Source organism: Alligator sinensis, unplaced genomic scaffold, assembly GCF_000455745.1.
Source record: "Alligator sinensis unplaced genomic scaffold, ASM45574v1 scaffold111_1, whole genome shotgun sequence".
Classification (NCBI taxonomy): Eukaryota; Metazoa; Chordata; order Crocodylia; family Alligatoridae; genus Alligator; species Alligator sinensis.
Genome location: NW_005841875.1, coordinates 1,281,273 through 1,293,912, shown reverse-complemented (window position 1 = coordinate 1,293,912; position 12,640 = coordinate 1,281,273). Strand labels below are relative to the sequence as shown.

Genomic DNA, 12,640 nt, shown 5'->3' with positions numbered 1-12,640 from the left:
GGCCGGCCCCATGCAGCGCCCCGCGCCGCCGCCGCTGCTCCTGGCCCTGGCCCTGGCCCTGGCCCTGGTGCTCAGCCTGGCGGGCGCCGCCAAGTCCCCCTACCAGCAGGTCCTGCAGCCCAGCCGGCTCCGCGGCAGGCAGCACGGGTAAGGGGCTGCGGGGCGGGCAGGGCTCGGGGCCCCTGGGAGCGGGGCCGCTATTCGTGTCCAGCCCTACCTTCATAGCTGTTAGGGGCTGGAAGGGGGTCCAGCCCCCCTGCGCTGGCTGCGATCGGATTGTGCCTGTGTGTGTGTGATCTCACGACAGATTGATGTGTGTGTGACAAGTTTCTTCGGATAGGTGTGACATCTTTTATTAGACCAAGTGAGGAGTCGGAGGGGGGGAAAAAAGTTCTTAGCAAGCTTTCACCCTTCATCAGGCAGAGGGAGTCTTTGCTGGTTTGAGACTCCAAGGAATGAGAGGGGCTAAAAGTGTGGCAGGGTGTCAATGGAAATGTATATATGTGGGTGTGATCTCGCTGCGTGGATTGCTTTTGAGGGCACGGTGCCACAGAAGTGTTGGTGGCTTTGGCACTGCCTAGGGTTGTGGCTAGCGTGGCACAGAGGGCAGGCTAGATTTGCACCTTCTAGACTAACCCAAGTAGTATCTCATTCACATCCATCTCTTGGGATTAGTTGTGTGTGTATGATTTACAGGGCACAGTCCCATCAAAGTGTGGTTGCCTTTGGCACGCCCTGGGATTCAGGTTTACAGGTAACAGAAGGCAGGCTACATTTGCACCTTCTAGACTAACTCAAGTAGCATCTGATTCATATCCATCTCTCAGGACTGTTTGTGTGAGAGAGAGAGAGAGAGAGAGAGAGCTGGCAACACAATCGGGATTATTTGCATGTGTATCATGTTTAAAGGCACGGTCCCATAGAAGCATGGGTGGCTTTGGCACAGCCTAGGATAAAATGGAATAGAAGGCAGGCTAGATTTGCACCTTCTAGACTAACCCAAGCAGTATCTAATTCACATCCATCTCTTGGGAATAGTTGTGCGTGTATCACTTTTAAGAGCACAGTCCCATAGAAGTGTGGTTGGGTTGCCATTGGCACAGTCTAGGATTAGAGCTTGCAGGGAACCAGAGGCAGGCTAGATTTGCACCTTCTGGACTACCCCAAATAGCATCTAATTCATATCCATCTATCAAGTTTGTTCGTGTGTGTGAATGTGAGAGAGATCTGGCAACCCTCTCAGGATGATTCGTGTATCACTTTTTGGGGCATGGTCCCATAGAAGCACAGGTGACTGGTACAGTCTAGGATTAGGGCTAGCATGGCACAGAAAGCAGGCTAGATTTGCACCTTCTAGACTAACCCAAGTAGCAGCTAATTCACATCCATCTCTCAGGACTGGGGGAGGGGGCGGGGGGAGCTTTTCAAACTTGGAGGGGGTGGGATGAGCTTGTTGGCTATACCCTGCACTAAGGATGGGTGCAGCAATTTCAGCATCTCCATAGTGGTGTTTAATTGAAGCATGCTGGGGGTCAGCTACAATCCATTCATTCAAGGATGATCTCTACTACAGCTCATTGGTGGGTCTTGAGATGATTTAAGAGTCCAGTCCTCAAGCCACAGATCTGTCCTCAGAAGTTGCAGGTCTTTCTTCAGCGGAGAGTAGGCTGCAGGGCATCCCATTGTGGGGATTGCCTGTTGTCCCACATGGGAAAAGTGTGATCTTCCTTAGATTCAGTAAATCTCCTGTGTCTTTAAAAGAAGAAACAACTTTTTGGAAAATGTTTCCCAAGCTGAAATGTTCAGTCCCTGAAGTTTTTAATGCTACCTGGTCCCATTCAGACCTAATCTATTTTAGACCAGACACTTTCTTTGGGTTAAAAAGCACCTGAGTTCTTCAGACAAAAGACACTGGGCCAGAAAGCACAAGGCATGTGTACACGTGCGTTAATGCGCCTTTTCTAATGTGCGTTAAATTTAGTACCTCCAATGTGAGGTACTAAATTAACATGCATTAGGCTATGCTAATGTGCAGTAGCACATTTGTACACTTTTGTAATGGACACTTAATGCATAGTAGACTTTTACTGTGCATTAGCGTAATGTCACAGTTTTCTATGTGACGCTTTAACGCCAGTAAAATAGTCTACAGCATATAAAAGCGCATGTGTAGATGTGCCCACAGTGTTATGTTTGCTGCCATATTGGACCAATGCCTGCAGTACTTTCTATATTTAAACAACGTACAGCTCAAAGTTAAAGAGGTGAGAGTGTGACACAAAGTGATCATAGTGATCTTGTGTGTTTAATTTTTTCCATAACATTTGGGTATTGCAGAAGTCACTTTAGACCACTTCATGCTTTCATATCTCCATGTATCCCATTAAGAGAGTGCATATTTAGACTGCAAGCAGAGATCTTAGCTGCTGCATTTTTTTTCTTTTCTGTGAAGTCCCTGGGACAGATTTGGTAGTAGGGTGTTAGCTTCTTGGAGTAGGCACTCAGTCTCTTTCTGTTTGCTTCCTGCTGAGGAGCAAGTGTGTTCTCAACACCTCTCTTCATAACAACCAGATCTTGACAAAGCACAAGGAAGAGCAAATCTTGCCAGTATATTTTATGAGATTTTTGCATGATGTTTTAATTAGTCTTACATTTGGTTGCTTTGCAGACTTGAGTTGGCTCAAAGGTTGCTTCTGGTTTCATTTCCTTTTTACAGGCTACAAAATACCAGAAATTATTTGCATAGGATAATTTTTTTCCTTAGGATTTTTTTTTCCTTTGTCAACTATATAGCATTATACATAAACCTTGTCAATAGATCTTCATTGAATTGAACAAAAAATGGACAGAAGTAATACCTTTCTTTAAGCCTAACCTTCCAAGGTGAAGACTATTTGAAAACCACATGGTTATAGGCTGGTAACAAGTTACTGATCCTGTTTGCTCCCTTGTAGAGACGTTATTAGGTACAACAGTCAGTTCTCACAGTTGCAATGGTGACTCACACTTCTTTTGAGATTTCACAAGGAACAAAACAGCGGTGCGTTGGGTGTTGAGATGCTGATCGAAAGGTAGGTGTGGATCAAACTGGGTATAGCTAGAGCCAGGACCATGAAAGAATAAAGGATAAAGGAGTGCAAGGTTGTAATTTGTAAAAGGGCATCTTTAATTTGACGGTCTCAGCAAGTACAGATCCTTGGTAGGCAAATTCTAGACTATCATCTATCTAGAAGATATCTTGATTGTCAAAGTCTTACTGTAAATGATATAAATCTGATGTTCTCGATCTACTTAAGCCTTGAAACCAAACAATACCCAAATTCTCCTACTAACTTCAATATAGAAGTGAGCACCTGGCACTTGGGAAGTAGCCACAGCACTGTCTGCTTTAAATGAATGTATTTCTCTGGCGTTCTTTCATCTCAAAAGAAAGAAGAATGTTGTTGCCAGTTCAATCAATAGAAATACAGACAAGCGCCTGCAACTGTTTTCCTAGCTGAATGGGCATCTGAGATCTTGGTGGCAATTAACCAGCATGGGAGCATTCAGAGATGGATGGATACTCCATGAATTGTACTATGCTGTCCAGATTTGGCCTGCCAGTCCATTTCTGGTCGAGGGACCTAGAAAAAAACACTCCGTTTGCTCAGTAAGCTACATTTTTGGATGTCTGCTTATACACGTATCCAACAGCAGACACAATGGGAAAACAACCACAGGGTTCTTGGACATAAGATACATTGATTATGGTCTGTAAAGAGCTCAGAAGGGATCCCATGATCCAATGATGTGCAACCAGATGTTGCTGCGGGTTGCTCTACTCCATGACTATCTCTACTGAAATGAATAGGATTATGGGTAGCAGAATCTTGCTCTGTAGAAAAAAGCCATGTCTTTTATCTATTATTTAAAAAACAAAACAAAAAGGGGACCCACTTGCAGATCTCTTAGGGGGGCTGCAGTTAATGAAATGCAGAAAGCGTATTAACACACCACCACAACCCTGTAGAAATACTGGCTCTAAGAAGGATTGAGTAACTGCTGGGCACTTCCAGGGATAAGCTGTGACTTGCTCTGATTTAAGGCAAGTCAGTAGAATCTGATGTTAAAAAAATCTGCTATTTAAAGCTGCTTCTACTGTTTTTAAGTTTTCAAAAAAGCCAGTACCAGCTCCAGGGATCTCACTGCTAAGGACTGACAGCCAGGTAGTTGGGACTAGAGTGGAACAGCAGTAGGAAGTTTTTATACAAGTCAGCTTAGTTCAGTGGAAACAGAACTGAGAACTTAAATGAGGACAGGGAAGAGGGTTAATAAATTCATTTGAATCTAGATGAGCCAAAGCACCAGAACGCTACTGGGAGCATTTACTGCAGCCGTGTCATGGGAATCGCTGATAATACAGACTATTGGGAATTTTTCTGTACGGAGAATTGTGCGGGATCCACGTGTGGCATTATGCTTATAAATGCAACACTGATGTGGAAGCATATAGCTTCAGTACTTCAACGAAACAGAAGAGGTTGGGGGATGGAGTTTGTGGTTAATAAGTAAAATACTTTTCAAGATGCAAAAGGATTTCTCCTCTCCCAAACTAGCAAGAGATTGTTCCAAAAGTACTTGAAAGACCAGATAAAACTAGCTCTGTAGTAACCAGACTTGTCAAGGATGAGTACTGGAAGGATTGTCCACTGCTATTCAGACAGACACCGAAATCCAGGAGGTAGCTGGAGTGTCCTTGTCAGGGTAGTCCAGGGAGACTGAGTCACAAAGGGCAGCGATATAGACTATTTGGGACCAGATCTCCACTGATGTCAGCCGGCGTGGAAATCAGTGAGGCTTCCCCAGTTTATACCAGCTAAAGTTTTGGCCTTCGATTGACTTAATCTTTCTCGTTTAGAAAGTAGATCTTCCTTTCTCCCTGCGTACCTGGCATTCTGTGTGTAAAATGAAGCAAATGCTTCCAAGCAAAAATGCACAGCTTTTATTGGAAGTGGCAGCAGTGCTGGAACTGATGAGCGCAATTTGACAAGGAGCTGAGGGTCCTCAGCTTTTGTTGACTTTAGTGGGAGTTGAGGGTGCCCAGCACCCAGCAGGATGGGACGGTGTCTCTACAGCACAGTGCTGCAGCAAAGTCAACAAAGGGCTTCTTGAAGACAAGCCAGGCTCCAGCTGAGACCAGCAGTGCATTTAGCAAATGTATAGCAGAACCTCACATTAATTCACACTAATGAGGTGGAGATCAGTGATTTGGGGAGAACTGAATTTTGTGCAATGAGGAGAAAGCAAACAGACCTACAGGTGTGGGGGAGAGGAATCCCCACTGCACGCCCCAAACTCCTTGGTTAATGAATGGGCTGGGTGTCATTTATCATAAAACTTTAGAGCACATTTGCAATGGGCTGTAGACTCTTTTGTCCATGGAAATCTAATGTGAGGCCACTATAATATTTTAGTCATCTTCCCCAACCCCCGGGGCTTTGGCTCAGTGAGGAAGAGCAGTCTTATGGGGTTCTGAGCCCTTCTTGATAGAAGGTGCTGTGCCTTAGCCTGTGCTTCCATGCAGTGCTGTCCAGGACAAGGTCCATGGTTGCACGCTACCCTGGCTGCTGTTAAATCTGACTGAATGGTGCTGACCACACCTGACTCCTCCACCTTCTAACGTGCCTCTCTGGGGCAGGAGTCGGGGACAGTAGTCAGATGCCTGACCCAGGCAGTCTCAATTCTGTAAGTAATACACTGCATTTCCAGCTTTGCCCATGTCTGCCTCCTCCTCCCAGAATCAATATATTTTAGTGCACAGGCCCAAGGGATTGGGACTCGTACAGTCAGCAGGGCCTCTTCAGGATGGGCTGGGCACTCTGGCTATTATCCATTGGCTGCGGGATCAGGGTTGTGCATAAGGTCTTTGCTGGATCAGGGTTGGCACGCTCGATACCATTTAGGATCATGATTGATGGCTGCTGTCCACTTCCACCTGGTAAACTATGCTATGAAAATGTTATTGTGTTGTAACAGAGGCTCATTTTAACCGTCCGTAATTGAATCAGTAATACGGGTCTAATGCCATGAATGGAATGGATCTAATCTAATCTTCAGATAAAAGAACGTTTGTTTTAAACCAATTCAATCCACATTAGTTCAAAGACTAGTAAATACTGTTCTCTCTTTTTAGTATTAAAATGAAGCCAAATAGCCATCTTGATTACATTTATTTTAAGATATTCACCCTATTATGCACTCTATTGAGTTTTAATCTACATCCGTAATGGGAATACCGATGCCGCTGTAATTGTAACTTCATTTTTTTTAATGGCTGGGGGTGGGAGGTGGAGAAAGGTCAAGACTTTGCACTCAGGAAAGATGGAAAAAGCCCTGGTCTCATGAAGAGAGAGCTCTTTCAGGGCATAGCATCATTTATAATAGTCATTATATATTCTGATCTCTTAGAAATTTAAGTTGCAGCTATAACAAGATTCCTTCTCCATAAACACAGTACTGCTTTTCAGACCCTTTTCAGTTCAGGCGTCGCTTAATATTCTATATATGAGTGAGTAAGAAGCTTACAATATCTTGTTCTATCTGTCTTTATCTATAGCCCCAATGTGTGCGCTGTGCAGAAGCTTATTGGAACAAACAGGAAATACTTCACAAACTGCAAACAGTGGTACCAGAGGAAAATCTGTGGCAAATCAACGTAAGTACTTGAGAGGCATCCAGAAATCTCAGTAAAAAGGTGGTATTATGGGTCCATGGATTGTATAGTGTTCTTTTGAGAGAGAAGCAGCCATTTTTAAACACATTGGCCGTCACGGATTCCAGCATATGGCCTCTTGCTGTGTATACCTTTAAGATCTGTTTCATTACAAACTCTGTTAGCCACATTCTGATGGCTTTTTGAACAATTTAATTTTGGGGAAAGGGCATGTATACCTATCAGATGTATTGATACCTTGCTAATTGGGCTGCCTTTCTGGGCACAGAATAATTTATCAAGAGTTGGGAGGCTGAGCCATAGATCAGTAACCTTTGTAGTGAGGACTTAAGTGGCACCCTTAGATTCATTTGCCCCTTGATGAACAAACATGAAGACGCTTCTCTCTCTTTTATGCCTGAAGAATTGATTAATCATGTATTTGCTTCTGAATAAATATTTGCTTCTTGGTTGGTTTTTTTTTCCTACCTGTAAAATGAGGGTCCATCCTGCATCACTTCGAGCTGTTAAGGATGGAAAGCCAAAGAGGAATCCAAAGTTGAATGATTCATTAAAGAATTGAGATATCATATTTATCCTTACAGAGCTCTCAGTGCTGTAATGAAGTATGGATCAGATGTTTCCTAGTAACTAACTTTGCCTTTTCCTCCCCGCAACTGTTTTTCTATAAAGAAGCAGTGCAGAGCTGGTGGATATTAGAGGCACTTCCTTGTGGTTTTGTGGAAGGGGAAAATAGTACAGGGGGCAGGGGAAGGGGGAAAACATCAGTTTTAAGCCAATGTTTTCAGATGACTCCTCCAGGAAAATTCATGAGGCTTTCAGATCCATCCTACACCCAAACCTGCAAACAATAATATGTAAGTAGCTATTGCACAAAATGGTGTGGGTAGCCAGCTTCCGCGCATTCTTTTGAAAGGTGCAGTCTGCACACGAGTTATAACGTGCGGCCCAGCTGGCTGCCAGACTCTTGATGAAGTCTGTCTGTCTTTCAAGAGACATCGCCTTTGCGAGGTCATGCAACCTCTCTGAATGTCGTAATGGGGCCTGAGCTGCGCCTCGCAGAAGCGTGTGAAGCTGTGCCCGTTGCAATTTTATTGGAGCTAGTTCTGTGTTTTCCCACGCCAAGACTGAATCAAGATTTCCATGCAAATTTGACATAAATGAAAGCATTAGCAATTTCATTTTGATTGAGATCATGTGTAGAAAAATCATTTCTTCAATGGAACTGACATCAGAAGATCATCCAGATGTTTGTCAGGACATTTGGGAAAGTATTTAACAAGCATTATCCAATCCAGCACTGAACCAGGCCTATTACAATAACCTTTCTCTTGAACTGAGCTGAAATGAACTCTGTTTCCTGGCTAAGCAGCAAACTGAGAAGTCTTTCACTGTTTTCACCTGAAGGGACTATCTGGATTTTAAGTTGGCTGCTAAAGAAAACACTCGAGTGGTTCAACTGCACGTGCAGAGCTTCATGTTCAGTCCCCTGTGTTTCTTGTTTGTATAATGAAGAGGTAGGAAAAACAGAAACCACCACTCTTTATGGTTTCTGGTCTTTCAGTGCATTACCTCCAAATGAATGCATTCCCTAGTCTTCCACATGAAGTTAAAACTGGAGAAGCATTGTATGATGTTATTCAGCATATACAGTAATAATGTAAGGTTGTTCTAAGCCAAAATGTTGACGACGAGAAAATGCTAAAATACAAAATCCACCCCCTACCAAATCAGGGAGGATGAGCAGGGATTAGCAATGTTGCAGCATCTCACACCTCAAGGAGATGAGGGCTTTTGTGAAACAAACTCTAGCTAGATTGGTACCTAGTAGCCTGTTCCAAAGCCTTGAGTTAGGAGCCTACACTGCACATACAGTGCCTGGGGAGACTTGGGCATCTTTCATCCCTGATCCATTTTGCCTCAGTGGAAGAGAGCCGAAGTGCAGGAGAGATGTTCCTCCATATGTGGAGGTGTCTAAAAACCTATTTCTGAGAAGCTCTCCCAGGACAGCTACCTATTAAAGATGCTGCAGCCTGGGGTTAGGTCACTTTTTTCCAGCTAAGGTGTGTGGGGACCATGAGCTCTTCCCCAGGCCAGCCCTGTATCCCCACCTCCTTCCTGCCACACACTGTGGCACACACCTCTTGTCAAGGTGCCTTGGGATGTGTGGGTTGGTGGATTGCTCAGGGGGTATTTGGCTCACAGTTGAATACAAAATTATCTATATGTAAAAACCAAAACCCCCTTCTACTTAATTCCCCTTCTCATTTTTCTGCATAATAAATATCATGTTCCCAGTGAAAGATGCCTGGAAAACATATTGGGTTATGGCTGTAGGATTCATATACCTGGGATTTGGGTCTCCCTCTCTAGACAAGTTGCTTTAGTCATTTGAAGGTTGAAATAAGGTCACTTTAATCATCATCTCATGTATTGAGATGTCTGGGGGAGGCCATGCAAGTTATGGAGTTAAGATCCTCTCTGTGATTTGGAAAGAGGGATTTTCCCTGCATGGGAAAGTGGATGAGCTGCGACAGCCCCAGAGGAATACTGACTTCCACTCGCTGTGGGCTAAGCAGGTTTACTTGGTGCCTTCTTGTTGAATGCAGTTGTAAATGACCTGATTTAGCCACCCCTTGCTCACTCAGTGACTCATCCCATTGATATCAGTAGCCCATGTTAACGGGTTGTAGTGTGCTACATCAAAGTGGCAATATCCACTGCCAAAGGATCACCCCTGCAAATCCATAAATAAATGCGTGATTGTTTGTGCATCACTTCTTTGTAGAAATGATATTTTCTTTACACCAGTGGTATAGCAGCTGGGTGCTTATGATGGTGAGCATCGTGTCAGGCAGGCTTGTATCCTGAATGTCCAGCATCTTGGACTATTCCTGCAGAAGACTTTAGGGCAATATGCTAGATCTGATGAGTGATGATAGAAACTTCAACACATGCATCAAAATGTGGCTGTAGCCCTCTTATCTGTGGTTTTTGGTGTTCTGACCCATCCAAAAGAATTGGATTACATTATTTGGAAGGAATTAGATGAAGGGTTTATGTGCATGCCATCACTGCGTTGTTTGATGATGATGAAGTAGAATTAGATGGTTGGCAAAAAGTAAGACTTAACTTTGATTTAATGAGCATTAAAACAAGCTCTTTGTTTTGGTAATTAACTACTTTTCCACTGTTGGGTATCTAGTCTTTCCAAGGGCAAAGGGGTATTTTATTTAATATATTGCCATACCTCTGTGTTTATATTTCCATGAATCCCACGCACACTATCCTCATGATAATGCTTTTTTAAAATGATAAATATAATTCAACTCCAGATTTTTATCTTAAGGACAAAGAGATAACTTGGCTAACTTTGGATTTAAGCCCTTGAAATAATTGCTAGTGGCATTATGTTGGTCATTTAACACTTCCCTGTCTTCCTGGGCTAAATTAACATTCTCCTTTTGTCTGATGTGCTTTCCCTAGTTCAGAAAAAAAAACCTCAAGTCTCTGGCACTCCCTTTATAAAACAGACCAGATGGGTTTTATTACAGGAAATTATTACAAATAGATCTTTATTCAGTAATGTATGCTTACGCTTATTTTTATTACCTTGAAAAATGCACTTAAAATTAAATTTTAGGAACATAGTGGCAGAACAATGACTGGTGGGGGGGAGAGAGGAATAGGGTAGCTCACTGTGCATAGTGTGGGCTATTTTACGGAACACGGCATTTTGAAACCCAAATCTGACTTAATAACTATAAAGATTTTACTTGAAATCACTCAACAGGGAGGTCAGGAAATTGTGGTGAGAAAGCATTGCACAGTGCATGACAAATGCTCTTTGTATGAGGGTATTCTGACGGGCTTGCTTACTTAACTCGCATAGTTGGCACCCACCTCGCAGAGATGCAATGATCTGTAACCAATGATCCAACATCATAGACAGAGACTGTATTTGGCGGATTCAAGGGTTTTCAAGTAGAATACCACCAGCCTGCTCAGTAAGTTAGGAGCGGATTTAATGTTGCAAACTATGCTATTGGCCATATAAGAACAAAACTTGGCTAAATGCTTACAGTCTTTGCAGTCTCATGTGGGTTCATGGGGCAGTATGTATATTCTGGGTCAAATTCTGCCTCTAGCTTGAATGAGCTTGCAAAATATAAAAGCAATAGATCATTTTTGGTGAGGTTTTGAACAAACAGAAGGCTCCAAATACAGGACCATGTTCTGCCCTCTGTTACATCCATGCAATTTGATCTACTTTGACAGTACAGCTACCAATAACCAGTGCATAAATTAGCCCCATGCATATTTTTTCCCCACTCTTGGCCAGTGTGTCCCTGTCTCTATTGTATATTGATACCCAGCTCTCCTGAAAGACCTCACACGGTCTCTTTCCCAGTGGTATGGTAAATGTTACGTTCTGCTCAGAGGAGGAAGAGACACGATGCAGATCCCATTAGATATGTGGTCCTGCAGAGGAGACTGGCTCACAACCAGAGAATGTGGCTACCTTAATTAAATTACCATGTCCTAGCCAGGAGATCTCTCAGGCATTTGAAAACACAGCTGAGTCAAGGTGGAAGCCAGTTACCTCATCATACTGAGCTGTGGAGAGGTTTTGGGAAGCTCTTGCAATCTCCCAAAAGCCCTCAGTAATGTGGTGTGCCAGATGGGTGAGACTTTTGTGAACCGTCAGGGAGAGCCTGGGGTTGTTTTCAGGTCTAACAATAAAAGATCAGAGACTGTTGGGCCAAATTCACCCTGAGGCTAATTTTACTGGAACTGTTGGAGTGTCACCGGCAGTGGGCTTATTTATTGCCTTTTAAAATATGCTTACATGGCAAGCTCTATGCACACGTTTAGAGTAAAGACTTCTTAACAACCAAAGCGAGTTTATTCCCTCGTCTGAATGCTCTACAGCCTCTAGGCTCTCTCTGCTCCTCATCTCGAGGGGAAAAGCAAGAGGAAGCAGCTGATCCTTGCGGCATCCTCTGACCAACATCTCCCAGCCAAGACCTTCTTCCCAGTACAACCCTCCATGCTAGCCTGCTGCACCTAGAGATGTAAATCCAGGGCCTGTTCAGTGAGGCCCACCAGCTAATTTCACTTGTTCACAAGGGGCTTACCCACATGCTTTCTCTATGTAGGCTGGAGTCAGCCTTCCAGGTGGCCACTATTTTACCCATCACCATTTCATACATCAGAATCATCCCCCTGAAGCCAACAGAAAGCTAGTTGAAGGCTCTGGAGACACGGTGCCTTTTCACACCACTGAACAATTGGGCAGATCCCTCCTGTATTGACTTAAGCATCCAAGTGGCATGTGCTAAAATGAATTAGAGTGATCCATCGGAGAGGTCACCATAGCACTGATGAGCACCCTGGGAAATCTGAGACTGATGCATACATGGCTACAGCCACTTCCGTACCGGTGAGATGTATCCAGCTTTTTCCTTTGCCAGCTGATACAGAGCTGTGGCAAAGAGGATGTAGCTCTTGGCTACCAGCACAAAGCCCCCAGCGGGCTTTCAATTGCCGTGGGCTTTCTGCAGTCTTGTAAACCCTGGAGTGAGTTAAAACCCCGTTTTGCGAGCTGTGTACACTCGCTTCCTGATCCATTAGTCACAGCTCATTAATCTCCAATCAATCCATAAATAAGCCTTTTAAAGGCGACGTCAGAACTCAAGAATTATTTATGCTGAACTTTGGACTGATTTCTCTTTAATCAGTGCCTCGTCTTTGATTACACTTCTGGACCAAGGAGCAGTCTAGACTGGATTTAGTTTCTTTGGTGGAAAAAAAAAAAGAAGAGAAATTGGGGGTTGGGGGTAGGGGATTGTATGTTTCTAATGAACATGAGAAAATAAGGTAGCTAAGAAAAGTGGAACAGCAGGGTGTTAAGATCTCCAGTAGTCA

General features: G+C 43.7%; 1 protein-coding gene across 1 annotated transcript in view; it reads left to right on the top strand.

The window, feature by feature from the left end:
* Positions 1 to 6: 6 nt before the first annotated feature.
* The window catches only part of TGFBI (transforming growth factor beta induced), a 34,233-nt gene continuing 21,599 nt past the window's right edge, over positions 7 to 12,640 (top strand). Inside the window, exons 1-2 of the mRNA XM_006017219.3 lie at positions 7 to 147; positions 6,596 to 6,694. Coding sequence (XP_006017281.1) covers positions 11 to 147; positions 6,596 to 6,694 — 236 coding nt within the window. The 5' untranslated portion in view covers positions 7 to 10. The remainder of the gene's footprint in view (positions 148 to 6,595; positions 6,695 to 12,640) is intronic.